The 27,105-nt window shown below is 38.5% G+C and overlaps 1 protein-coding gene and 2 non-coding genes across 22 annotated transcripts in view; 2 read left to right on the plus strand and 1 right to left on the minus strand.

Moving 5' to 3' along the window:
• The window catches only part of HDAC9 (histone deacetylase 9), a 1,063,328-nt gene that overhangs the window by 825,324 nt on the left and 210,899 nt on the right, over nucleotides 1–27,105 (plus strand). For all 20 annotated transcript variants that reach the window (XM_042248291.2, XM_060414369.1, XM_042248295.2 and 17 more), the window contains 1 exon segment: nucleotides 5,661–5,768. In XM_042248291.2, coding sequence (XP_042104225.1) covers nucleotides 5,661–5,768 — 108 coding nt within the window.
• On the minus strand, nucleotides 607–678 carry TRNAS-GGA (transfer RNA serine (anticodon GGA)). The gene has a single exon. It is a non-coding gene; the product is annotated as a tRNA-Ser (tRNA).
• On the plus strand, nucleotides 14,849–15,009 carry LOC114114660 (U1 spliceosomal RNA). The gene has a single exon (XR_003589279.2). It is a non-coding gene; the product is annotated as a U1 spliceosomal RNA (small nuclear RNA).

A 27,105-nucleotide genomic window follows, 5' to 3' on the forward strand; every position in this document is an offset into this window, starting at 1 on the left:
TGTATGGAGCTTCACCATATCTGGATTGGTAGCGATTTATACATCAAAATTAATAGCACAGACACAGAGTGTTCGCTCTAGAGAAGAATCTTTTAGGGAGATAAAAATATATAGATAAGAAAGTGTATACCAGACAAAGTTATTTGTGCTTATCTAATGCTCCTTAGTACTATGGTGAAATAGACTTTGTTATATTTCACCAGATGTTTGAATATTTTTCTAATCAAGTTGAATATTTATAGCTGTTTGGAAGAAAATGTTCTACTATTGTTTATTAATAAAAAATCTTTCTTACACTTTCATAAAACTTAGAGTAATTTCCAAAAGCAAATAAAAGGATATAGGGAATTACATATGGCTCTGAGTCACCTGTTAAAGTCTTTGGGGATTTGTTTAACATTGGAGTATAGTTGATTTACAGTGTTGTGCTGGTTTCAGCTGTGCAGCAAAGTGGATCACCTATACATACAGATGTGAGAGTGAAGTCACTCAGTCGTGCCCGACTCTGTGCGACCCCATGGACTGTAGCGCACCAGGCTCCTCCCTCCATGGGATTCTCCAAGCAAGAGTCCTGGAGTGGGTTGCCATTTCCTTCTCCAAGGGATCTTCCCAACCCAGGGATCGAACCTGGGTCTCCTGCATTCCAGGCAGATGCTTTAACCTCTGAGCCACTAGGGAAGCCCACATATAGATACATCCACTCTTTTTTAGATTCTTTTCCCATATGAGGCATTACAGAGTATTGAGTAGAGTTCCCTGTGAGGTACAGTAGGTCCTTACTAGTTATCTATGTATTTTACACATAGTGGCTATGCTATGCTAAGTTGCTTCAGTCGTGTCCGACTCTGTGCGACCCCAGAGATGGCAGCCCATTAGGCTCCTCTGTCCCTGGGATTCTCCAGGCAAGAATATTGGAGTGAGTTGCCACTTCCTTCTCCAATGCATGAAAGTGAAAAGTGAAAGTGAAGTCACTCAGTCGTGCCTGACTCTTAGTGACCCCATGGACTGCAGCCTATCAGGCTCCTCCATCCATGAGATTTTCCTGGCAAGAGTACTGGAGTGGGGTGCCATTGCCTTCTCATTACACATAGTGGTGTATATATCAATACCAATCTCCCAATTTATCCCTACCACCCCTTCCCCCACAGTAACCATAAGTTTTTTTTTTAATATATGTGACTGTATTTGTTTTGTAAATAAGCTCATTTGTACCAGTTTTTAGATTCCTATATATGCGATATCATATGATATTTATATTTTCTGTCTGAGTTATTTCACTCAGTATGACAGTCTCTAGGTCCATTCATGTCCCTACAAATGGCATTATTTTGTTGTTTTTATGGCTGATAATATTCCATTGTGTGTTTCCCTGCTGGCTCAGTGGTAAAGAACCCACCTGCCAATGCAGGAGATGTGAGTTCAATCCTGGGTCCTGAAGATCCGTTGGAGAAGGAAATGGCAACCCACTCCAGTATTCTTGCCTGGAGAAATCCATGGAGAGAAGGAGGCTAGTTGGAGTCCATGGGGTTGTTGTATATGGGTAACACTTCTTTATCTATTCATCTGTGAGTGAATATTTAGGTTGCCCCCAAGGCTTGGCTGTTGTAAATAATGCTGCAGTGAACGTTGGGGTGCATGTATCTTGTTGAATTAAGGTTTTCTCCAGGTATATGCCTAGGAGTGAGATTACTGGGTCATATCATAGTTCTATGTTTACCTTTTTAAGGACCCTCCATACTGTTCTCCTTAGTGGCTATATCATATAACATTCCATTCCAGCAGTCCAAGAGGGTGCCCTTTTCTCCACACCCTGTCCAGCATTTATTGTTTGTGCATTTTTTTATAACGGCCATCTGACAGGTATGAGGGGGTATCTCACTGTCGTCTTGATTTGCATTTTTCTAATACTTAGTAATGTTGAGTGTCTTTTCATATACTCTTTGGCTCTCTGTATGTCTCTTCTTTGGAGAAATACCTATTTAGGTCTTCTATGCATTCTTCTATGTTAATTGTTTTTTTTTTTAAATTTTTATATCTATTAGATGCATAAGCTTTTTGTATGTTTTGGAGATTAATCCTTTCTCTGTCACTTCATTTGCAAATATTTTCTTCAAGTCTGAGGACTGTCCTTTTGTTTATAGTTTCCTTTGCTGTGCAAAAGCTTTTACTTTTAATTAGATCCTGTTTGTTTATTTTAATTTCATCACTGTAAAAGGTGGATCAAAAAAGATACATTGCAATTTATGTCAGAGATTGCTCTGGTTATGTTTTCCTCTGAAGGGTTTCATAATATCTGATCTCGCATTTAGGTCTTTAATCCATTTTGAGTTTATCTTTGTGTGTAGTGTTAGGGTATTATATCCTGCAACTTTACTTAATTCATTGATGAACTCTAATAGTTTTCTGGTGGCATCTTTAGGATTATCTTTATATAGTATCATCTCATCTGCAAGCAGTGAGAGTTTTACTTCTTTCCCAGTTTGGATTCCTTTTATCTCTTCTCCAGGTCATGGCTAGGCCTTCCAAAACTGTGTTGAATGATAGTGGTGATAGTGGGCATGCTGCTTGTGTTCCTGATCTTAGAGGAAATGCTCTAAGTTTTTCATCATTGAGAGTGATGTTTGCTATGGGCTTGTTGTATATGACTTCTATTATGTTGTGGTAGGTTCCCACTAAGCCTCCACTAAACTCTGGAGGTTTGTTTTTTTTTTAACCAAAAATAAGTATTGAATTTTGTCAGAAGCTTTTTTTGCATGTATTGAGATAACTGTGGTTTTTATTTTTCAGTTTGTTAATATGGTGTATCACACTGATTGAATTGTGAATATTGAAGAATCCTTGTATCCCTGGGATAAATCACACTTGATTGTGTTATATAATCCTTTTAATGTGTTTTTAGATTCAGTTTGCTAGTATTTTATTGACGATTTTTACATCTGTGTTCATCAGTGATATTGGCTTTTAGTTTTCTTTTCCCTTTTTTTTTTTTTTTTTTTTTGCGTGTGATGTCTTTGTGTGGTTTTGGTATCCAGGTGATAGTGGCCTTGTAGAATGGCTTGGGAGTATTCCTTCCTCTGCAGTTTTCAGAAGAGTTTCAGAAGGATAGATGTTAAGTATTTGATAGAATTCACCTGTGAAGCCATCTGGTCCTGGATTTTTGTTTGTTGGAAGTTTTTAGATCACAGTTTCCATTTTAGTAGTTGTGATTCACTTTTTCCTTTTTTAAAATATTTCTTCCTGTTTCTGTCTTGGAAGGGTGTACCCTTCTAAGAATTTGTCCATTTTTTCTAGGTTGTCCATTTTGTAAGTGGTTAGTTGCTTGTAGTAGCCTCTTATTTGTGGTGAGTGTCAGTTTAACTTCTTTTTCATTTCTAATTTGATTGATTTGAATCTTCCTACTTTTCTTCTTGATTCTGGGTAAAAATTTATCAATTTTGTTTGTCTTCTCAAAGAACCAGCTTCTAGTTTTCTTTGGGGATTTATTAATTTATGTTTTCTTGCCTTCCCAGTAATTTTAAATCTGAGTAATGATGACTGTCTATGTCACCTATAGCTATGTAATGGTTAAAAGTTGGTTTAAAAGTATCCAACACAATGTGAATATTGGTTTTTATTTTTTGGCTTAAGCAACCATTTTCCTCAAGGCTATATCTTCATGAAGCTCAAATAACTACTTATAGTGGTTTAATAAAAGAAGTAAATAAATAAAGCTCTCAGTCAGTTTAGCTGGTAAATGATTAGGTTGCAGGGTTCATTTGGTGGCTCCTCTACTTTTCAGTTGATAGTGTTGAGATGACGGTGCTGACTATGACATGGGTTGAACATTCTTAAGAAAACAAGTTTTATTTAAGGAGTAAGGTAGAAAGGCATGTGTTTTCTGGCTTAGAATTCTCTAAGGGTTCTCAGATCTGCTGAGTAGCCGCTCTAAGCCATAGTGTCTTAGGCCTCAACTATGTGATATTTATTTTAAAAAAAATGAGTTTAACAGCAGCCAAAATAGTCATATCACTTATTCATTTAATCCCTTCCATCGTCATATTCAGATGGCAATTTAAAAATCTGCTGTTTCACTGGTAAGTGAGTCACAGAACAGAGATGCTAATTCATTGGTGGCCTATGTCATTCACCTTTTAGTGGTGAAGTTGTAATTTCATCTGGACAGTTTGATTCCAGAATCTTCTCTCTTTACCACTTTGCTGTTCTTGAGAGGATCTTAATAGTCTATTTATTTATTGTTCTAATATATATATGCTCATTGTTCCTGATAGAATTTAAATTGTTAAGGTTTTCATGAGGAAAAGCATGTGAAAATGCTTAGGAAACTTAGTGCATTGTGAATGTGTGTTATCCTTTATTGTGTTTGCTTCCTGTCATTAGGCCTCTTTAATTTAGCTCTTCTTAAAAAAAAAATTGTTATTTTGTGTCAAATTTCCTTCTTTGAACCATTTAAGAAGTCTTGATATTTGCACAGTCACAATTTTTTTTGCATTTCTAAGAGCTCCCGGTGTGTTAAAATTAAGACTTCTACCATCCGATATTATTTTTAGTGTTATAAAATATTATATACATGGCTTCCTTGGTGGCTCATTCAGTGAAGTATCTGCCTGCAGTGCAGGAGACCCAGCTTTGATCCCTGGGTCGGGAAGATCCCTTGGAGAAGGACTTGGCAACCCACTCCAGTATTCTTGCCTGGAGAATCCCATGGGCAGAGAAGCCTGGCAGGCTACAGTCCACGGGGTCACAAGAGTCAGGTACAACTTAGTGACGAAGTCACTACCATTATGTACATAAAAATATGTAACATAAACCACTATATTGCACTTTTCTTGTGCTTTTTGTATAAATTCTCTTAATGAATGCACAAAAAGGAGTAAATAGCATTTTATAAAAGTAAATCCAAAATACTGCTTCATGCTTTATTTTGATAATAATGTTCTCTAGCAACGGAGCAACCATATATTTTAATGACCTATTTAATTTTAATAATACCAGTTTGCACTACGACTAACTGCCAAACTGTACTGTCAGAAATTTGAAGCTTCTACTTTGGAAGTCAAAGCACTCCATGCAGTTGAGTGTTGTGAATCTTGTAAGTGTGAGGACCACACACTCCTTCCGTTTAGTTGGAGAACCTGAACTGTGGTCGCTACTTCCTACTCACTGACGGCTACTGCTGCCTGCCTAATAATTGTTTTTGGCTCCCTGTAAACCTGCAGCCAGGAAGGTATTTGAATTTTCCCCCTCTAGCACTTGCAAATCCGATTTTTATGTATAGCTAAGTGCTCTTAGCTTTTACTCTATCTACTACTGGGGCCTGGTTTCTAGCAAGCCTGTAACTACGCCAGATCCGGCCTATGTAATACCGTTTGTAATGAGAAATCTAAACAAGGAATGGCAGTGAGGCATGGCAGGAATGTGTTTCCATTGGAGAAGTCAGTGTAGAGAAAAAGTATAAGCAAAGCCGTGTCCAGAAGGCCCATTCAGCTGGCCAAGACGGAAGACTGATGTTATTGTACATAGGCTGTTCCTGTGCCAGCCCTTCCTCACGAATCTGCTTGCTCTCTCTCTCCCCTCTCCTGAACTCCCCTCCTCCCCCTCTTGCCTCTACTCCTTCTCCTCCTCTCCCTCTCTTCCGAGGGCTCTGCTGACTGTTTGCTCAGGTGGACAGTGACACCATTTGGAATGAGCTGCACTCGTCCGGCGCTGCACGCATGGCTGTTGGCTGTGTCATCGAGCTGGCTTCCAGAGTGGCCTCCGGAGAGCTGAAGGTGAGGTCTGGGTTGCATTAAGTGTGGGAAATCCAGGGAAGACGCTGAAACAGAGATGTTGTTGTTTGGGAATTGTGGGGAGTGTGGTGCGGTCATAAAAGGCAAGGGGCGGAGGGAAGGGGCAGAGGGATGGCCACTGAGGTGTGATAATAACTGGTCTGTAGGTAGCTGGTAGCTGATCCGGCTCTCAGGGCCTTCCTCTCCTTGGGGGCACTCTGTGGTTAGGGCACTCTGGTGTATTTTTAAGAACACAGAAATGGTAAGTAAAGCTATGGTCCAGGTCAGAAACACCCAGTCTATACATTTCTGTCAAGCCCTCCTGGGATTTTCTTTTGAAGCAACATAAAAGAAAAATCTGATTACTGAGTACTGTGTATAAGCTCAGAATACCACCCAGAGAGAAGAGTGGTGGGGGCAGGGAGAAAGGTAAATATCAGAGGGGAAGGATTGAGAGGAAGAAGGAAATTGTTGATTAGAAGGGTAATGATCCAGAGTGTGTTTTGCCATGAAAGAACTTCAAAAATGAACTACGCTTTATTGTTCTTTTCTTTTTACGGTCTCTTCTTTTCTCCATCATGTGAAAAGAACAATGTCCAAACCCCAGCGTTTCCCAGTCTAAACAATTTATAAAAGCCAGAGACCTGACAGACGTTGCCCTTTTATTTGATATTTTAACAGTGCTATTTAAAGGTATGCCATGTGCGTCTCGAACGCAGTTGCCCCAATAAACTTTGTTGGTGCTAACATAGCTTTTTAATGCACTAGTTCACACACTTCATAATGAAATCTGGCCGGTGATGGATTTGGTGTTTTTAGCGATTGTGGGGCTTAAGGGAAATATATTGTAACCAACAATACTGGCACTGTGAGTTTTGTTAATCTAAAATAAAATCTAATTAGGATTATTTTTCTTTATGCCTAATGGATTTTTATTCAATTACACCTGACTGTTTCAGTAGTGATTAAAAATACAGGGTAGGAATGTGCACTTTTCCGTGAATTGTCCGTCCCAGAAGTCTTTGTTCTAGCTCTTTAAGTCAGAACCTTCAGAAATAGCATTTTGATAAGAGAGTCTATAGTAAATATGTGTGTGTGTGTGTGTGTATATATACACACATTCATGTATATATGTCTCATGTTAAGTTGACATGACTTGATCAGCTTTAGGACATTAGTTACTCATCTTAGGAGATCTATGAGGCCATTAATGTGGTACTTCGTAGTCACTCTTTCTCTTTGATAAGGAGCTGTTGAAAAGAAGGAAGGAATCAGCCTTATGGGGAAGTTTTGGCTCTCTCCCAGTAGCACTTGAGAAATAATTCTTCCTGTTTGAGTTATATTACTTGTAGCTCTAAAATAAATTGACATTTTAAAAGAAATCTTTAAGAGTCTTATTTTCAAAAGAATTCAGATCACAGGAATATATTGTCTGGCCACAGTATTACAGTTTTTAAAAGATTATGCTGGTACAGACCCACTTGATAACAAAAAAAAATTATTAAGGTAGCATTTCACAGTTTCTAATTGTTTTTGATTTTGTTGAACTTTAATCAGTAAATCAGAAACCTTCCCAAGTAGAGTACCTACATAGTACACTCAAAAAATCATCATTGTTATTAACCACATAGAGTGCTGAATTGCCAAATGTCTGTATGAGGTGTGTTGAACAAAAACCTAATTCTGTTTTTTAGGAGATAGTCATTTAACCTATCAGTTACAAACAAAGTGTCAACAATATATAGTATGGACATGCTGACCACCAGCTGTACTAACTAACATTGGTTGTTTATGTTAAGAACAAGGATTCAAACAAATACTTTTTCTTCCCTTGGTTGAGAAATCAGCAGGAATGGTTAAAAAAGGAAAGAGAATAATAGAGAAAGAGAGCCAGCATAAAAATCAAGGAACATTGATCCAGGCTCTGCCACTTAAATGCTGTGTCACTTGTAGCAAATCACGTAATTACTCTGGACCTCAGTTTCCTGTTCTGCAAAATCAGCAGGGTAGAACTGATAATGCTGAAGGCTGTACATGGTCTTGACGTTCTGATCTACTTGCAGACGAAAAGTGGATCTGATTCTCAGTTATATGCACTGTGACATACAAAGAGTAAATATTCCAAAACTAATTTCAGCTTACTTTGGGAAATATTGTAGGCCTTCTAGCTGGTTTCTTTTTCTGATTGTTAGGCCCAAAGTGAAAGTCCAAGACAGCAGTACCGTAACACACACACTAGTGCTGACAGACTAAGAGGATGAATCCTTTTGTTGCTAATAATTTGGAGAGGCCTATGGAAATGCCACTGTAGACGGCCAAGAACTGTGGTAGATAGCTGTGTTCGGGGACTCCATTTAACCAACAGTGTTCCCTCAGTGTATGCTAAGTTGCTTCAGCTGTGTCTGACTTTGTGCGACCTTGTGGGCTGTAGCCTACCAGGTTCCTCTGTCCGTGGCATTTTCCAGGCAAGAATACTGGAGTGGGTTGCCATTTCCGTCTCCAGGGGATCTTCCCAACCCAGGTATCGAACCTGCATCTCTTAATGTCCCCTGCATTTGAAGGTGGGTTCTTTACCACTAGCACCACCTGGGAAGTCCTCAGTGTCTACCTGTTTCAGATTGAGTGTAACTAGGCAAGTATACCTGCTGGCCAGGAGCATTAACACTCATGACTGTGGAGTCACTTCATTCAGATCTAGAAGGAAAACAGAGACTCTTATCTGAGAACCCTGGTAAGTTATCCTTTGATAAGAGATGTGAAAAAAGAAACACTTTAGTTTTTTTCATTTTCTGCATCTACATTCAGTTCTCATATGTTCTACCCCATCCTCCCAGTATATCTGTAACTTAAGGAAACCACATTGGCATAAAGACTCTGTTTTGTGAAGACTGCACTCATTTTGCTTGGAAATTAGAAAAGAATTAAGAACTCTGGGCTTCCCTAATAGCTCAGGTGGTAAAGAATCGCCTGCAATGCAGGAGACCCTGGTTCGATTCCTGGGTTGGGAAAATCGCCTGGAGAAGGGAAAGGCTACCCACTCCAGTATTCTGGCCTGGAGAATTCGATGGACTGTCTAGTCCATGGGGTTACAAAGAGTAGAACACGACTGAGTGACTTTCACTTTACGAGCTCTGTTTCAAATAGGGTGGGCTGGATGGGGTGCTGAACTGAGAATTCGGAGACAGCTGGAGGGAGGTCTCCAGACTTGTAAGGGACAGGGACCTAGGAGATACGAAGTGCACCCAGAGAAGGAAAACGCCAAAAACAGATTTTGTTACCTGGCATTTCTGCTTCATGTTGAGCTTGATCATGATCGCTGTCCTACAGAGTCTGTCTTATCTTCGTCTAGGGCTAGTGATGGGTTAAAAGAATTAGAAATATAATCCAGGCACCAGGAGTGGGTCTCATGTGGATGCTTAAACTGATCACGTGCAGCAAACTGCAGCAGTAAATGTGTATATTCTTGGCACAGCATGGGCAGACTCAGTGGAGTTTAGTGGAAGTTACGGGGACTTTCAAATTTTCCAGGTTTTTAATAGGATATGGAAAAAAAAACACACAAGAATAAATTTTTCAAGTTTACAAATAAATTGACTATTTCTCAGATTCTGAAACTGATGAACATAAATATTCTGAAATGCTAAAATATTTGTTGTATTAGAAAGTATAATTGGAAGAATAGTTATCTCAAAATGGTTTTATTGTTCTAAAGATCATTTAAGGAGGTATGTCTAAAAATAGAAATATCTCTAAAAGATTATTTTTTTCAAATTACAAATAGTTCAATACTTGATTCAAAAGTGGTGTCAAATATGTTGTATACCTTAAAATATACAATTTTTAAAATCAGTTATGCTTCAATATAGGTTGAAAAAAATGATTCAGCCCATATCAAGGTTTGCTATAAGAATTCCCTTTAATGATATTTTGGCAATGCTACAATTTCATCATAAGAAAGGAAAAATTGCCTTAGTTGTCTCTAAGTTTTTGTCAACAAAATTCCCACCTGATTATCCAAATAGTGGATGGATTTCTTTAATAGTCTGAATGAATATTATGATAGCATATTGCTAATCATTCCTGCCATTTGTTGCCTATCTACTATAGACTCAGCAGTTTACATGTAATTTGCCATTATTCTCAAAATGACCACCACAAGTGGATAACACCAGTAGGATACAAACTCAGACACATCAAGTAACTTTTAAAGATACTGCACACGGTTTAATAAATGGCACAGCTTATAATTCTCACAGTCCTCTCTTATCTCTCAACTACTTTATAAGGCATTTCTTGTTGAGGTAGCACAAATATAAAGGAAAAAAAGGAGTTAAATCTGTCTTTTTCATATAGTCTATTAAAATCAAATAGTCTAGATTCTCTCCTTTTTATTACTATGTAACATTTCAAACATACCAAAAGATAAGAATTCACATTAATAACTTACAAAGCATAATAATATGGTTGGATGTGAGCTCTTTACCCAACTAAAGAAATAGTACTTCTGACACTATTGAAGTTCTCTCAGTACTTATCTCATTCCTATCTTTTGACCCAAGAGTAATCATTATTAATTCATTGTATTTTTAAATAGCATTAACTATATGTTGTAGATCTTTATAAAAATGGAATCTTACGAGTGTTATTACTCAAATTCTCTCCCTCAACTTAAAATGTTTGAAGATTTATATATATGGATTATGTAGCCATGATTTATTTGTTTTCCCTCTATATCATAATTTGTTTATTGATTATTGGACAGTTTACTTATTTCTAGGTTTGTGCTCCTTTGATCAGTGCTACTTTGAACACTTGAACTATGATATAACTAGCAGTAAAATGGTAGGCTCCTAGGATGGAAACATAATCCGCTTCAGTAAGTAATGCAAAGTAGAATTCCAAAGTCATTTTGCTCAATGACATCAGCAAAAATGGCAGTTTAAACATCTGAATTTTTTTCTCTCCATAAAATCAGTGGCTAAACTGGCAAAATTTATCAGGATGAGTTTTTAAAAACCTGGGAAATTAACCAAAAGCTTGTAACAACTCAGAAAGCATGTATTCCAAACAAAACTGGCTAAACCTTCAGGAGAACAGTGAGCTTTTGTGGTATTTGAATTCATCCTATTCTGATCTAAGCCTTTTGAGTTTCCCAGTAGCCTTGGCACTCTCCAGACAGGGCAAAATGGGACTGGAGTTTCTTCAAAGGCTCATTCCCAGAGAATTTTCACTATTTGACCTGCATGGTGCTTCAATACAAGTCTTTACTTGCAAAGTTGTCTTAATTTTGACTGGACTTAGAGTGAAAAGCCGTTTTCTCAAAAGACCCTGATGCTGGGAAATATTGAGGGCAGGAGGAGAAGGGGACAACAGAGGATGAGATGATTGGATGGCATCACCGACTCGATGGACATGAGTTTGGGTAGACTCCGGGAGGCCTGGCGTGCTGCAGTTTATGGGGTCACAAAGAGTCGGACATGACTGAGCGACTGAACTGAACAGAAGCATCTTTTGAAAAAAATTAAAGGTGATTGATTAACTTCATGGCTGCCAGAAGTAGTGGACAACAGTAGAGAAAAGAATAAACTAACCTAGTGATTCCAGGAAAAACTGGGGGTTGAGATGTGCATATGGGCCATGAGAAGGCCCTTTGGATTCCTGGGTATCTAGAAGGTCACGCGCGTGGTAGGGTTGTGTGCATCCTCAGGGCTGAGTTGACACTCAGGAAATACCTGAAAGGCCCTAAGCTGTCATCTCAAACTGTGAGGCTGTGCTCAGACAGGGAGTGAAGGCCAAAGTGGAGCTGTCAGTATTGAAAGTGCATCCGACACAATGTGCAGGGCCCCGTGTAGACGCTGAAGACTGTTGGTTTAGGCAGTTAGGAAATTTTTGTGCAGTCATTTAACTGACCAGCTGCTAAATTAACCAAGCAGAGAGTTCAGTGCCACACTCAACGTAGAATACAGTCTTCACAGAATTAGTTCAGAAGAAGCAGTAAGTGAACAAAACAAGGATGACTAAGGAGCAGTGAAAATCTGATTTCCAGAATGGCCTTGTTATATTGCTTAAAATGCCCAGTTTGCAGCATAAAATTATGAGACATGCAAGGAAACATAAATTCACATGAAGAAATAACGAGTAAAAGAAACTACATAAATAATATGATAGTATAATTGTATTTTTGCAACTTTATTCTCAGATTTAAAAGACAATTGCATTGAAAAGAACCATAAATCATGTATAAAGATATAGTTTGTGTAACAGCAGCAGCATGAAGGAGTGCTCTGGGAATGGAGCTATATAACAGCAAAACAAAGCTTTTGGTTACTATTGAAATGTGGTTCCTATCTGACCTAGAGTGTTAAAAGTTAAGATGCTAATTATAATCCACTGGGCAACAGGCAAGAAAATAACCCCAAATACATTAAAAGAAATGACAGGAAAATTAAAGTGGTACACTAGAGAATATCTGTTTAATGAAGACAGTGTAATACAGGAGTTGAGAAACAAAATAAGGTGACATATAGACAATGAATACCTAAGTCATTGTGCCAATTTAAAAGCAACACACAATGGATGAAACTGGAGCCGATTATACAGAGTGAAGTAAGCCAGAAAGAAAAACACCAATACAGTATACTAACACATATATATGGAATTTAGGAAGATGGCAATGACGACCCTGTATGCAAGACAGGGAAAGAGACACAGATGTGTATAACGGACTTTTGGACTCAGAGGGAGAGGGAGAGGGTGGGATGATTTGGGAGAATGACATTCTAACATGTATACTATCATGTGAATTGAATCGCCAGTCTATGTCTGACGCAGGAGGCAGCATGCTTGGGGCTGGTGCATGGGGATGACCCAGAAAGATGTTATGGGGAGGGGAGGTGGGAGGGGGGTTCATGTTTGGGAACGCATGTAAGAATTAAAGATTTTAAAATTTAAAAAATAAAAAACTAAAAAAAAAATAAAATAAAAAAAAAATAAAAGCAACACACAAGAATTTCCAGGGCTCTCCCATATGTCTATATTTGGCATTTTCAGATTTTTAAATGTTTGCAGATCTTACATGAGAAGATGCTGAATATTACAAATCTTCAGGAAAATGCAAATTAAAACCACAATGAGATGTCACCTCAGAACTGTCAGAATGGCAACAAATAATGTCGGTGAGGATATGGAGAAACAGGAACCCTTGTATACTATTGTGTACAGTTTACATTCTACAATGTAAATTGGTACATTCACATGGAAAACAGTATGAAGGTTTCTCAAAAGAATTGAAAATAGAACTACCATAGAATCCAGAAATTCTATTCCTGGGTATATTTCGAAAATCAAAACACTAAATTCAAAAGATACATGGACCCCTATATTCATAGCAACATTGTTGACAGTAGCCAAGATACAGAGATAATCTAAGTGTCCAACCTAGTTATGACCAACCTAGATAGCATATTCAAAAGCAGAGACATTACTTTGCTGACTAAGGTCCGTCTAATCAAGGCTATGGTTTTTCCTGTGGTCACGTATGGATGTGAGAGTTGGACTGTGAAGAAGGCTGAGCGCCGAAGAATTGATGCTTTTGAACTGTGGTTTTGGAGAAGACTCTTGAGAGTCTCTTGGACTGCAAGGAGATCCGACCAATCCATTCTGAAGAAGATCAGCCCTGGGATTTCTTTGGAGGGAATGATGCTGAAGCTGAAACTCCAGTACTTTGGCCACCTCATGGGAAGAGTTGACTCATTGGAAAAGACTCTGATGCTTGGGAGGGATTGGGGGCAGGAGGAGAAAGGGACGACAGAGGATGAGATGGCTGGATGGCATCACTGACTTGATGGACGTGAGTCTGAGTGAACTCTGGGAGTTGGTGATGGACAGGGAGGCCTGGCGTGCTTCGATTCATGCGGTCTCAAAGAGTTGGACACGACTGAGTGACTGAACTGACTGAACTGAAGTGTCCATCAACAGATGAATGGATAAAGATGTGGTATATATACACAATGGAATATTCAGTTCAGTTCAGTTCAGTCACTCAGTCGTGTCCAACTCTTTGCGACCCCATGAGTTGCAGCACGCCAGGCCTCCCTGTCCATCACCAACTCCCCGAGTTCACTCAGACTCACGTCCATCAAGTCAGTGATGACTCAGCTGTAAAAAGGAATGAAAATTTTCTGTTTGCAACAACATGGATTGGCCTGGAGGGTATCATGCTGAGCAAAGTAAGTCAGAGAAGATAAATGCTGTATATTTTCATTTATATGTGAAATCTAAAAAAATAAACAAGTAAATATAACTAAACAGAAATGGTCTCACAGATACAGAAAATAAACAAGTAGATACCATTGGGGACAGAAATGAGATAGGGGAACGAGGTTAAGAGGTATAAAATCTTTGGTATAAAATATAAAGTACAGCATAGGGCTTATAGCCATTAATTTATGATAACATTAAAGAGAATATCTATAAAATATTGAACCACTGTGTTATATACCTGAAATTGATAAAATATTGTGAATCAAATATACTTCAAAAATAAAGTATTTTAAATATTTTATATAATTATAAATTCAAAATACATTATTAATATAATTCAGATAAATAATAAGTATTTTGAAATAAATATTTGCCAATCTTGTGGCTATAAAATGTCACCTTATAATGAAGCTCTGTTATTAGATATGGCCAATATAAAATTGTTATATCCTTCTTAAACCTTTTATTAGTGTTTAATGCTTATTGCAATAATAGCCTATTGTCCTCAGTTATATTTTGTATTATACTGATATAGCATTATTAGGTTTTCTTTCTTTCCTAGTAGTTTCTAGTCCATTATTTACCATCTCATTACTTGTGGAGTGTCTCTTTGCTGTATACTAACTGTATCTCATGTAAAAGCTTAAGGCTGGGTTTTGCTTTCTGATCTGATTATATATTTTAACTGAGGAGTTGAATTTGATATTGTTCATTATGAGCAATAGTAAACATAAATGTATTTCTTTTTTTTTTATTTTTTAATTTTAGTTTTTTATTTTTTAAATTTTAAATCTTTAATTCTTACATGCATTCCCAAACATGAACCCTGGCAGGGGAGATACCATGATCACGAAGGTGGTTTTCCCAGGGCGAGGCTTATCCATTGCACTCCGGATGTGCTGACCCCTGCGATTTCCCCAAATGTGGGAAACTCGACTGCATAATTTGTGGTAGTGGGGGACTGCGTTCGCGCTTTCTCCTGGGAAAAAAAATAAATAAATAAATAAATGTATTTCTATCATTGTTTTTCTTTGTTTTACTATTGTGTTCACCCTATCTTTCATTCATCCCTTGCTTTGTTTTTAATTGAAATGTTACCTCATTCTATGTTCACTTCAGTTCAGTTCAGTCACTCAGTCATGTCCAACTCTTTGCGACCCCATGAATTGCAGCACGCCAGGCCTCCCTGTCCATCACCAACTCCCGGAGTTCACTCAGACTCATGTCCATCAAGTTGGTGATGCCATCCAGCCATCTCATCCTCGGTCATCCCCTTCTTCTGCCCCCAATCCCTCCCAGCATGAGTCTGTTCCAATGAGTCAACTCTTCACATGAGGTAGCCAAAGTACTGGAGTTTCAGCTTTAGCAGCATTCCTTCCAAAGAAATCCCAGGGCTGATCTCCTTCAGAATGGACTGGTTGGATCTCTTTGCAGTCCAAGGGACTCGCAAGAGTCTCCTCCAACACCACAGTTCAAAAGCATCAATTCTTTGACACTTAGCTTTCTTCACAGTCCAACTCTCACATTCATACATAACCATTGGAAAAACCATAGCCTTAACTAGACGGACCTTAGTCAGCAAAGTAATATCTCTGCTTTTTAATATGCTGTCTAGGTTGGTCATAACTTTTCTTCCAAGGAGTAAGCTTCTTTTAATTTCATGGCTGCAGTCATCATCTGCAGTGATTTTGGAGTCCCCAAAAATAAAGTCTGACACTGTTTCCACTGTTTCCCCCTCTATTTGCCATGAAGTGATGGGACCAGATGCCATGATCATCATTTTCTGAATGTTGAGTTTTAAGCCAATGTTTTCACTCTCCTCTTTCACTTTCATCAAGAGGCTTTTAGTTCCTCTTCACTTTCTGCCGTAAGGGTGGTGTCATCTGCATATCTGAGGTTATTGATACTTCTCCTGGCAATCTTGATTCTAGCTTGTGCTTCTTCCAGCCCAGCATTTCTCATGATGGACTCTACGTATAAATTAAATAAGCAGGCTGAAATATACAGCCTTGATATACTCCTTTTCCTATTTGAAACCAGTCTTTTGTTCTATGTCCAGTTCTAACTGTTGCTTCCTGACCTGCATATAGGTTTCTCAAGAGACAGTGTTACCTCTCATTTAAAAAAATACACAAGTTATTTCTATTTGCGACCCCATAGATGGCAGCCCACCAGGCTCCCCCATCCCTGGGATTCTCCAGGCAAGAACACTCGAGTGGGTTGCTGTTTCCTTCTCCAATGCATGAAAGTGAAAAGTCAAGTGAAGTTGCTCAGTCGTGTCTGACTCTTTGCAACTCCATGGACTGTTGCCTACCAGGCTCTTCCATCCATGGGATCTTTCAGGCAAGAGTACTGGAGTGGGGTGCCATTGCCTTCTCCGATTATTTTATTCAATATCAGCTTAAAATGTAACCATTTAATAAATCTTAAACATAATTGCTTTCTTTATCCTGCTCTAACAACACAACTTTAGAATGTTTTGAAGGCAATTATCCTATCCTGATTTTGTGCTACTATGATATAGTACCTTGGTTTTATCTCTTTTGTAAAAATAGTATCACCAGTGAGACATTATTATACTTTGAAATATCATGAATGTTTCTTTGTATTTTCCCACATATTTACCATTTTCCTTATTCACCATTCATCTTTGTATCTGAAACTTCCATTTCTTGTTTTCTTTCTTCCAGCACATTTTTTGAAGTTTCTTTAGTGATGGTTTTTCAATTTTTTAAAAAAATCTATGATGTCTTTTTGCCCACATTCTTGAAAAATAGTTCTGTTAAGTACACTAAGTTGACAATTTCTCTCAGCACAGTGAAGATCCTCCAGCCTATTCTGGCTTCCTGTTTGTGTGAAATAGCAGTTACCAATCCAACCATCATTTCTTATAGATAATATGTCTTTGTTCTCTAGTTGTTTCTAATTTCTTCTTTTGAATTTTATATTTGTATCATGCTTTCCATGTGTCTAGTAGTGGATTTTATTGGTTCAAAATTGTTTAAAATATATATCAGCAAAACTTAAGTTTAATATAAGCCTGTGATGACACTTTGTGATGTCACCTGCATCAGACTGTAAATAACCTTGCTGATTTCAATGATTAACATTCCATTTATAAAACTAATATATAGAGAGCATATTTTCAGGTAAAAGTGGATACTATGGGGAAGGAATAAAGTATAAAAGAATTAGAGTGAGACTGAGGGGGAAGGCTGGCTCTACTAGCTTTCATTGTCTGGAAGGCTTTACAGATTAATAAGGAGAGATTTGGGCTGAATGACGTAATAGAATAATCACATAGAGAAGTGAGGAAATAGCACAGACAAGGAAAAACCAAACATAGAATCTCTCTTGTAAGTTGGAGTAAATAAGTCTTGGCGTGTTTAAGGGACTGCAAGGAAACCTGTGTGTCTGGAGTTATCTGTAGAGTGGCTAGCAAGAGATGATGTTAGAGCTAGACAATGGAATGCCCACACACAAACACATACACAGTTATTTAGCATACATATGTATATGCATAGAAAGTAAAGTTGCTCAGTCGTGTCCAACTCTTTGCAACCCCATGGACTGTAGCATACCAGGCTCCTCTGCCCATGAGATTTTCCAGGTAAGAGTACTGGAGTGGGTTGCCATTTCTTTCTCCAATATATGTGCATAGAGGTACCATTTTAAATTAAGATTATATTTCTGATAGTTTAGAGAATAAGAATGTGCTGTGCTAAGTCATTTCAGTCATGTCCAAATCTTTGTGACCCCACAGACTGTAACCCACCAGTCTCCTCTGTCCATGGGATTCTCCACTCAAGAATACTAGAGTGGGTTGCCATTTCCTTCATAGCAATTACATTTTAAAACTACTGCTTACAGATAAAGGTGAATTGACATTTCAAATACATTTTGCCATCAGTTTGGCCCATCTTAAAATCTTTTAGGCTGTTTTCCAGTCTAATGGTACATCAAATAAAGATGACATGGAATATTTGTGTTGACTCCTATTTTGACAAAAGTCCCAAGCTGAGGACAATGGATGTTAATTATGTGTGATCAGTTCAGTGAGTTCGGTCGCTCAGGCGTGTCCAACTCTTTGCGACCCCATGAATCGCAGCACGCCAGGCCTCCTTGTCCATCACCAACTCCTGGGGTTCACTCAGACTCTCGTCCATCGAGTCAGTGATGCCATCCAGCCATCTCATCCTCTCTCGTCCCCTTCTCCTCCTGCCCCCAATCCCTCCCAGCATCAGAGTCTTTTCCAGTGAGTCAGCTATTCTCATGAGGTGGCCAAAGTACTGGAGTTTCAGCTTCAGCGTCATTCCCTCCAAAGAAATCCCAGGGCTGATCTCCTTCAGAATGGACTGGTTGGATCTCCTTGCAGTCCAAGGGACTTGCAAGAGTCTTCTCCAATGCCACAGCTCAAAAGCATCAATTATTTGGCGCTCAGCCTTCTTCACAGTCCAACTTTCACATCCATACATGACCACAGGAAAAACCATAGCCTTGACTAGATGGACCTTTGTTGGCAAAGTAATGTCTCTGCTTTTGAATATGCTATCTAGGTTGGTCATAACTTTCCTTCCAGTTCAGTTCAGTTCAGTTGTTCAGTCGTGTCTGACTCTTTGCGACCCCATGAATCGCAGCACGCCAGGCCTCCCTGTTCATCACCATCTCCCAGAGTTCACTCAGATTCACGTCCATTGAGTCAGTGATGCCATCCAGCCATCTCATCCTCTGTTGTCCCCTTCTCCTCCTGCCCCCAATCCCTCCTAGCATCAAAGTCTTTTCCAGTGAGTCAGCTCTTCTCATGAGGTGGCCAAAGTACTGGAGTTTCAGCTCCAGCGTCATTCCTTCCAAAGAAATCCCAGGGCTGATCGCCTTCAGAATGGACTGGTTGGATCTCCTTGCGGTCCAAGGGACTCTCAAGAGTCTTCTCCAACACCACAGTTCAAAAGCATCAATTCTTTGGTGCTCAGCCTTCTTCACAGTCCAACTCTCACATCCATACATGACCACAGGAAAAACCATAGCCTTGACTAGACGGACCTTAGTCGGCAAAAAGCATATTTTGATTTCATGGCTGCAGACACCTTTTAAATAGATTCAGTAAAAGATAGTCAAGTAGGCCTGCAATTATCTTACTTAATCCAATTTATATACTGGAAACCAGACAAGAGAGATGTGATTGATGGAACATTCTTTAAAAGGAATTTCAGTGTTTTGGCCATTTTGCTCTGTTTCTTTCTTTACTTTCCCTATCATAAGCTAAATGTGTAAGAGATGGGGAAGGGTTCAAGGAAATTATTTATGTCTGAAAGTGGGAAGAACAGCTTTTTAGTCCTTAGCTCAATGCACGTTGAGTTACAGAAATTTGTAGGATCATTCTAGTCTGCTACCAGGCTAGGACATGAAAGAGTTCACTAAGGGGCCTGACATATGTATAGAAGGCGGCCCAGGCTTGTCACATCGAGAGGACAGAGTGGAGAGCTGGCTGAAACTGCCGTGTGGGCAGGTTGAGACAGCAGGTGAGCAGCTGAAGTGGAACTGACACTGTGGACAGGACAAGGATTTTTTTTTTTCTCTCATGGGCCAGTGGACACTTTGGATGGAAGCCAGATGTGGTTCATCCTAGAAGTATCTCTCCAAACAGATCTACCTTTCAAGACAAAAGCCACTCAGGAGACTATGACTGGAGATGTTTGAAAAAGCTGATGAGGGCTCATAAAGTCAGCCAGTGGGTGCATTGCCCGTAACAGTGATACCTTTGCAAACTGAAAGTCATTGACAGTGTCTCTGAAGAACTTGTGAGTGTTCCCATTCGAAGAGGGACAAAGTTTGGACCTGCCATCACAGAGGACATTTGAATAATCCAAAGAGATCTCCAGACTGCATTGCTAATCCAAAACCTTCATCCTTTTTTATTCTTCCCACCCAAAGCTGGAAGATCCATAAGTGTCACATGAAGGTAGTGGAGCAAGAAAGAAAGAAAGAAAGAAAACAAAACAAAAGAAAAAGCGTGTAAATTATATGGGAGCTTCTCAGGTGGCTCAGTGGTAAAGAATCTGCGTGCCAATGCAGAAGACACAGGTTTGATCCCTGGGTTGGGAAGATCCCCTGGAGAAGGAAATGACAACCCACTCCAGTATTCTTGCCTGGGAAATCCTATGGATAGAGGAGACTGGTGGGCTACAGTCATTGGGGTTGCAAAGAGTCAGCACACATAGCTTTTCACCCATTATTGGTCCCTGATTCACAAGGTCAGTGGGGAAACACTCTAATTTAGATGTGACATTAAAGAGTTTACCTGTATCAAACTGGACTTTTTAATATCTAAAGATGAGACTGTTCATATAGCTGAAAGTGATCTGAAAAGCTGTGGAATATATCAGATAAACACTAAAGGAAGGTTAGTGCTGGGAGAGAAATAATGCTGTTTCCTTTTTATCCATTCCTAATTAAACCCTAAATATGGGTTAATTAATTTTTTATTGCTTATGTAACAAATTACCACACATTTATTGGATAGAGACAAAGTTAATTTATTATTTTCAGTTCTAGAAGTCAGAAGAACTACACAGGTCTTATTGCAGCCCTGCTGACACCTTGATTTTAGCCCAGTGAGGCTTGTACAGTTCTCCAGCTTAATTAGGTTTTGGCAGAATTCATTTGAATATGATCGTGGAGACCATCTGGTCCCTATTTTCTGACTAGCTATCAGCTGTGGGGCTGCTAGCAGCCTTTGGAGGCCTCTCTCTGTTCCTTGCACAGCATAGAAGAGATACCCTCCATCTCAAAGCTAGCAAGAGGGCCTAGATACCTTCTCAGGCTGGCATTTTTGTGAAATTTTTCCATCATTGCAACTCACTCAGACCTTTTAAGAATGCATATAACATGAGGGACTTCCCTGATAGTCCAGTGGTTGAGACTCCGCAATGCCACTGCAGTAGGTGTGAGTTCTCTCTAATCAGGTAACTAAGTTTCTACATGCAGGGCACCATGGCCAGAAAAAGAAAACACATATAATTTGAACGGGACCACCTTTATAAGGCTATGGTTTTTCCAGTGGTCAGGTATGGATGTGAGAGTTGGACTGTGAAGAAAGCTGAGTGCCGAAGAATTGATGCTTTTGAACTGTGGTGTTGGAGAAGACTCTTGAGAGTCCCTTGGACTGCAAGGAGATCCATCCAACTAGTCCATTCTAAAGGAGATCAGCCCTGGGATTTCTTTGGAAGGAATGATGCTAAAGCTGAAACTCCAGTACTTTGGCCACCTCATGTGAAGAGTTGACTCATTGGAAAAGACTGATGCTGGGAGGGGTTGGGGGCAGGAGGAGAAGGGGGCGACAGAGGATGAGATGGCTGGATGGCATCACTGACTCTATGGATGTGAGTCTGAGTGAACTCGGGGAGTTGGTGATGGACAGGGAGGTCTGGTGTGCTGCGATTCATGGGGTCGCAAAGAGTCGGACATGACTGAGCGACTGAACTGAACCTATATAATGCTGAATACCTTTTCCATCTCAAGGTCTGTCATAGTAATCATATCTGCTATCATATCTTTTGTCACTGAGGGCAATATTCATAGATTCTAGTAATTAGTAAATTGACATTTTGGGGAGACTTACACTAAATTATGGTTTTTCTAGTAGTCATGTATGGATCTAAGAGTTGGACTATAAAGAAGGCTGAGTGCCGAAGAATTGATGCTTTTGAACTGTGGTGTTGAAGACTCTTGAGAGTCCCTTGGACTGCAGGGAGATCCAACCAGTCAATCCTAGGGGAAATCAGTCCTGAATATTCATTGGAAGGACTGATGCTGAAACTGAAGCTCCAATACTTTGGCCGCCTGATGGGAAGAACTGACTCACTGGAAAAGACCCTGATACCAGGAAAGATTGATGACAGGAGGAGAAAGGAACGGCAGAGGATGAGTTGGTTGGAATGGCATCACCGACTCAATGGACATGAGTTTGAGTAAGCTTTGGAACTGATGATGGACGTGCTGCAGTCTATGGGGTTGCAAAGAGTCAGACATGACTGAGTGACTGAACTGAACTGAACACCTTCCATAACTAATTAGTCAAAATTCAAAGTAGATTCCTTCTTAATATTCTTACTGTGTATGGCTGCAAGCTATTTAGCAATCACTTGAGATTTTTCAAAACTAGATAATATTTATTTTTTGATCAAGGTATAGTGTATGTTGAATGTTCTGATTTTTAAGGATGAAGTCATTTGACAAATATCTGTAACCTGACTACCACAAGTTACTTGGTGAATAAATTATCCCCCATGCCCTTTGGTAGTCACTTTCCAGTCACTGTTCATCAATAATTTTCCTGATAGTTACCTAATTTTTCCTATAATGGAATTTTATATCTTTATAAGTTTATATGATGGTACATGATATAACGAAAATTTTCTGAGGCTTCTTTCACTTAATATAATGTTTTTGAGATACTTCTGTTCTCTTTATCTTCTCCTTACCTCTACATTATTTTATCATATATTTTTCATGTATTAGCTCTCCATAGTAAAGTAGCATTACTTTTGCTTTAGTAGTGGACAGTTTTTAAACAGATTTAAAGAGTTCATGTGTCTTTGTGTGTGTGTGTGAGAGAGAGAGAGAGAGATTATGTGTATACATATATAATATAAAGATGATTTATAAAAGGTCTTTTATGTTTGTGCACATATTTAGTATTTCTGGTGTTCTGTATTCATTTGGGCAGATCCAGGCTTCCATCTGGTATCATTTCCTTTCAGGCTGAAGAATTTCCTTCAACATTCCTCGTATTTCGATTCTACTGGCAGCTAAATCTCTCATCTTTTGTTTATAAGAAAATGTTTTTCTTTTCCTTTAATCTTGGGGTGATATTATCATTTGATATAAAGTTCATGCTGACAATTATGTCACACTTTAAAGATATCTTTCTAGTATTTTTTCCCTGATGATGAGAAATGTCATTCTTGTCATTGACCTCAACAATATAATGATTTAATGCATATTTTTTTAATCTGTTTTCACAACCTTTATTTACTTTTGTTTTTTAGTAGTTTGGTGATTAGATATAGATTTATCTGTCTTTATCCTTGATGGAATTAATTGAGCTTCCTGTATTAGTGGCTTGTTGTTTTTGATAAAATTTGGAAAACTTTTACTTACTATTTCTTAAAATATTCTATTCTACCCCATCCTCTATATCCTCTGTTTCCTAGAGTTCTGTTATATGTTTACTCGCTGACACCATCCCACTAGATATTGAGGCTATTCATTTTCTTCAGTCTTTTTTTTCTTGTCTGTATATCTATATGGATAATTTTTCTTGAACTATTTCAAAGTCCTTGTCTTCTGATGTGTCTGAGCTGCCCTTAATCTCATTCAAATACTTTTTCATTTTCCATTTAGTTCTTTTTCACAGCTTCTAGATGTCTTGAAATGCTCTTCACCATTGTGTCCCTCTTCATCATCTTCCTCTGTAGATTCTTTAATATATCTGTCATAATTATTTTAAAATGTTTTTCAAGTAGTTCTAATTTATGAGTCACTTTTGAGTATGTTTCTATTACCCTAGTTTTTACTTGATTATAAATCTTGTTTGTTTGCATCTTTGTCTTGTAATGTTTGATTATATGCTAGACATTGTGTTTAAAATTCCAGTATAGGCTGCAAAAGGCTTGTTTCACTGACATTTGATTCTTTTAAAAATTTATTTGTGCCCAGAGCTCTTCAGTGATTTAAAGAAAAGCTAATGTTTTTGTTTATTTGGTGATTTACTTTTACTTTTGCAGGACTAAAGTTTTGTGCATCATTTTCCTTCTAATCAGATGTGGATCTCCAAAACAAATATATTTTTGAGAGGATGTTGAAGTTCTTTCCTGTTGCAAGAAAATCCTTTTCTCTCACACTTATAAGGGATAAATGCAAATAGTTAGGATGAGGCTATATTGATTTCTTTCTCTATTTGATGTTTCAGTGTTAATGAAGGACAAATATGTTACTAATATACTCTTGTGCATAGACTGTGGATGGAATCTAAACATCAGAGGAAGGGAGAAACCTTGGCAGTTATTTGTTTACTATCGACCTTTTCACTTCTTGTTATAACAAGTGCTCCCACTTTTTCTGAAAGTTCTTAAATTATCCAGCTTTGGACTTACTTACACCTCTGAATCTGGAGTAAGAAGTGGCAACCCACTCTATATTCTTTCCTGGAAAATTCCATAGATAGAGGAGCCTGGTGGGCTGCAGTCCATGGGGTCACAAAGAGTTGGACATGACTGATCATGCAGGCCCACATGCCATACCTCTGAATATGGACAAACGTGTGTGTGTTAGTCGCTCAGTCATGCCCAACTCTTTGTGACCCCATGGACTGCAGTCCACCAGGTTCCTCTGCCCATGAGATTTTCCAGGCAAGGATACTGGAGTGGGTTGCCATTTCCTTCTCCAGGGGATCTTCCCAACCCAGGGATCGAACCTGGGTCTCCTGCACTGCAGGCAGATTCTTTACCTACTGAGCTACAAGGGAAGCCCATGGACAAACATACAAATACTTAAAAGCTCTTGGATTAAGTAAAAGGTGAGCCTGCTTATTACTAATATTCTTTGCTCAGGAATCAAGACTTGTTGCCTAGTTGGCCTGCCTGTGGTGTTCCCACTGCACAATTTGCTTCTTTCTAGGCTTTCATGCTGTCCATCTGCTTTTCTGATGGATAATATTTCAATTTCTAGTTTGTAGTTTTAATTGCCTGCCCCAGGGTAATTGAATCTGCCTATTTCCAGTCTTTCCATCTGGTTCTTGGTTTTGGATTGTCCAGACTCCATTACTTGTATGTGATTTAGCTCACACTGACTAAAACTGCTGCATATTCCTTCAGACTTTGTCTGCAACTCTGTCTCCTCTAAACCACGCTGAACTCTTCGTCCCTGATACTACTATATACTTTTAGTCAAAGTCCTGATGATCTTTTAAGAATAACTTAGATGAGAAAGAATGCTTCCTGAAACAAATTCCAGTCTCAAATGTAGCATTTACTTGTAAAGTGTTTTGCTGTATAATCACCTCAATATTTAAAGTATAGAACAAATGATATGTAATGGAAATAAATCTTCCTACTAATTTATGTTTGTTTTTTATCTTTTGATAGTACTAAATTTGATACCTGCTGATTTACATATAATGCAGATGTTTCTTTTGTTTCAATTTCTGCAAAAGACATTGTTTTGCTTTTTGAAAGCAATGTTCAAGTCACACATATCATACATACTTGGAGAACGTAAGTATTTTACACCTCCATAATTTTATATAGCAGTAAATTTCATACACACACACATACACACACAAACTCATGAAGTGAGAAGTCCAGGCAGTTGAGCTGGTTGGTGTTCTTTCTACATAATACTATATAATTTAATTTCTTTGCTTGAAGTTTTGATTCATTTGCCTAGTTTTGACTGACTTGACCAGTTTAATTGTTGGTAGCTATTCTTGTTAGTGTATGGCCATGGAGAATTAGAATTTAATATAAAAATAAAATTTACAATTAGAAGAAGAATAATATGGTCAAAGTTAAAAATCATCTATGTGAAGAACCTAGACATTTTAATAATAGTTATTATATGTACATTGCTACTCCTAAGTTTTTGAAACTTCATATATATTATTGAATAAATGTATGTATACACCAAAAGATACTGGGACTATTAGATTCACTATTGACTGAATGAGAATCTGCTGTAGTAAGATATGAGCATAATGACAAAAGTGGTATTATCATGGGGCATTTGTTGATAACAATCTTTTTCTTCCAGTATTATCTATGCTCAGGTCTTGGTCACTACTATTATCTTACTGTTATTATAATATCATACTGTTTAAGTTACTATTATTATAATCTCATACTATTATTTTGTGCTAGTATCTTAGAATGGGCTTCCCAGATGGCTCAGTGGTAAAGAATTTGCCTGCCAGTACAGGAGATGCGGGTTCAATCCCTGGATCAGGAAGATCCCCTGGAGGAGGAAATGGCAACCCACTCTAGTATTCGAGCCTGGGAAATCCTATGACAGAGGAGCCTGGCAGGCTACAGTCCATGGAGTCACAAAAGAGTTGGACATGACTTGATGACTAAACAACAAAAATCTTCTTTGAAGGCTCTGATCATTTGTCTTAAAAAGTTTTTTTTAATTTTTTATTGTTAACCTATTGGCAGGACAGCAGTGGAGATGCAGACATTGAGAACACACTTGTGGACACGGGGCAGGAAGGAGAGGGTGGGATGAATGGAGAGAGTAGCATGGAAACATATACATTACCATATATAAAATAGATTGCCAGTGGGAGTTTGCTGTATGACTCAGGGAGCTCAAACCAGTGCTCTGTGACAATCTAGAGGAGTGGTCTGGGGTGAGAGATGGGAGGGAGGTTCAAGAGGAAGGGAACGTAAGTGCACCTATTGGTTCATGTTGATGTACAGCCAAAACCAACACAATATTTTAAAGCAATTATCTTTCAATTAAAAATAAATTTTTTAAACAGGTTTTTGTTAAGGTTCTTAAAACAGCAACAAGCTTTCTTTTGCCCTAATTCTTTTTTTTTTCCCCCGGAAAATTTTCAAACTGAGGTTCTATTTACATGATGAAAAAAATACCTGATTTTTTTTTTTTTTTTTTTTTTTGGTCACTATGGTCCAAAAACCAGTCGTGTTTCAAAGAGTGCAGAGAATTGAATTGTTGGGCCTTGTATCAACTGAAACTGCTGATTGATAAACAAATTGCTTTCGGTAGGTTATTAGTGCCTTACCAAACCCACATCTTGATGATTCCTATCCCCCTACCCCAACAAAAATTTCTTCATAGTGGATCCATTGTTGTTATTTTCATACAGGGCTCAACTTAAATTATGTGTAATATAAGTACCATCAAGTGCTCCGTCTCCTTTCCACCAGGAGACTGTTTTTTTCATGACTGTGTTTATTCCTATCTATAGCCACATCTTTTCCAGGCTCATGGCTGTGGGCAGTATGGGCCACAGATGCCAGACTTCCTGTGAACTGGTTTCCAGTGCTGTCATCAAGCTCTT

Source organism: Ovis aries, chromosome 4 (genome assembly GCF_016772045.2).
Source record: "Ovis aries strain OAR_USU_Benz2616 breed Rambouillet chromosome 4, ARS-UI_Ramb_v3.0, whole genome shotgun sequence".
Taxonomy (NCBI): Eukaryota; Metazoa; Chordata; class Mammalia; order Artiodactyla; family Bovidae; genus Ovis; species Ovis aries.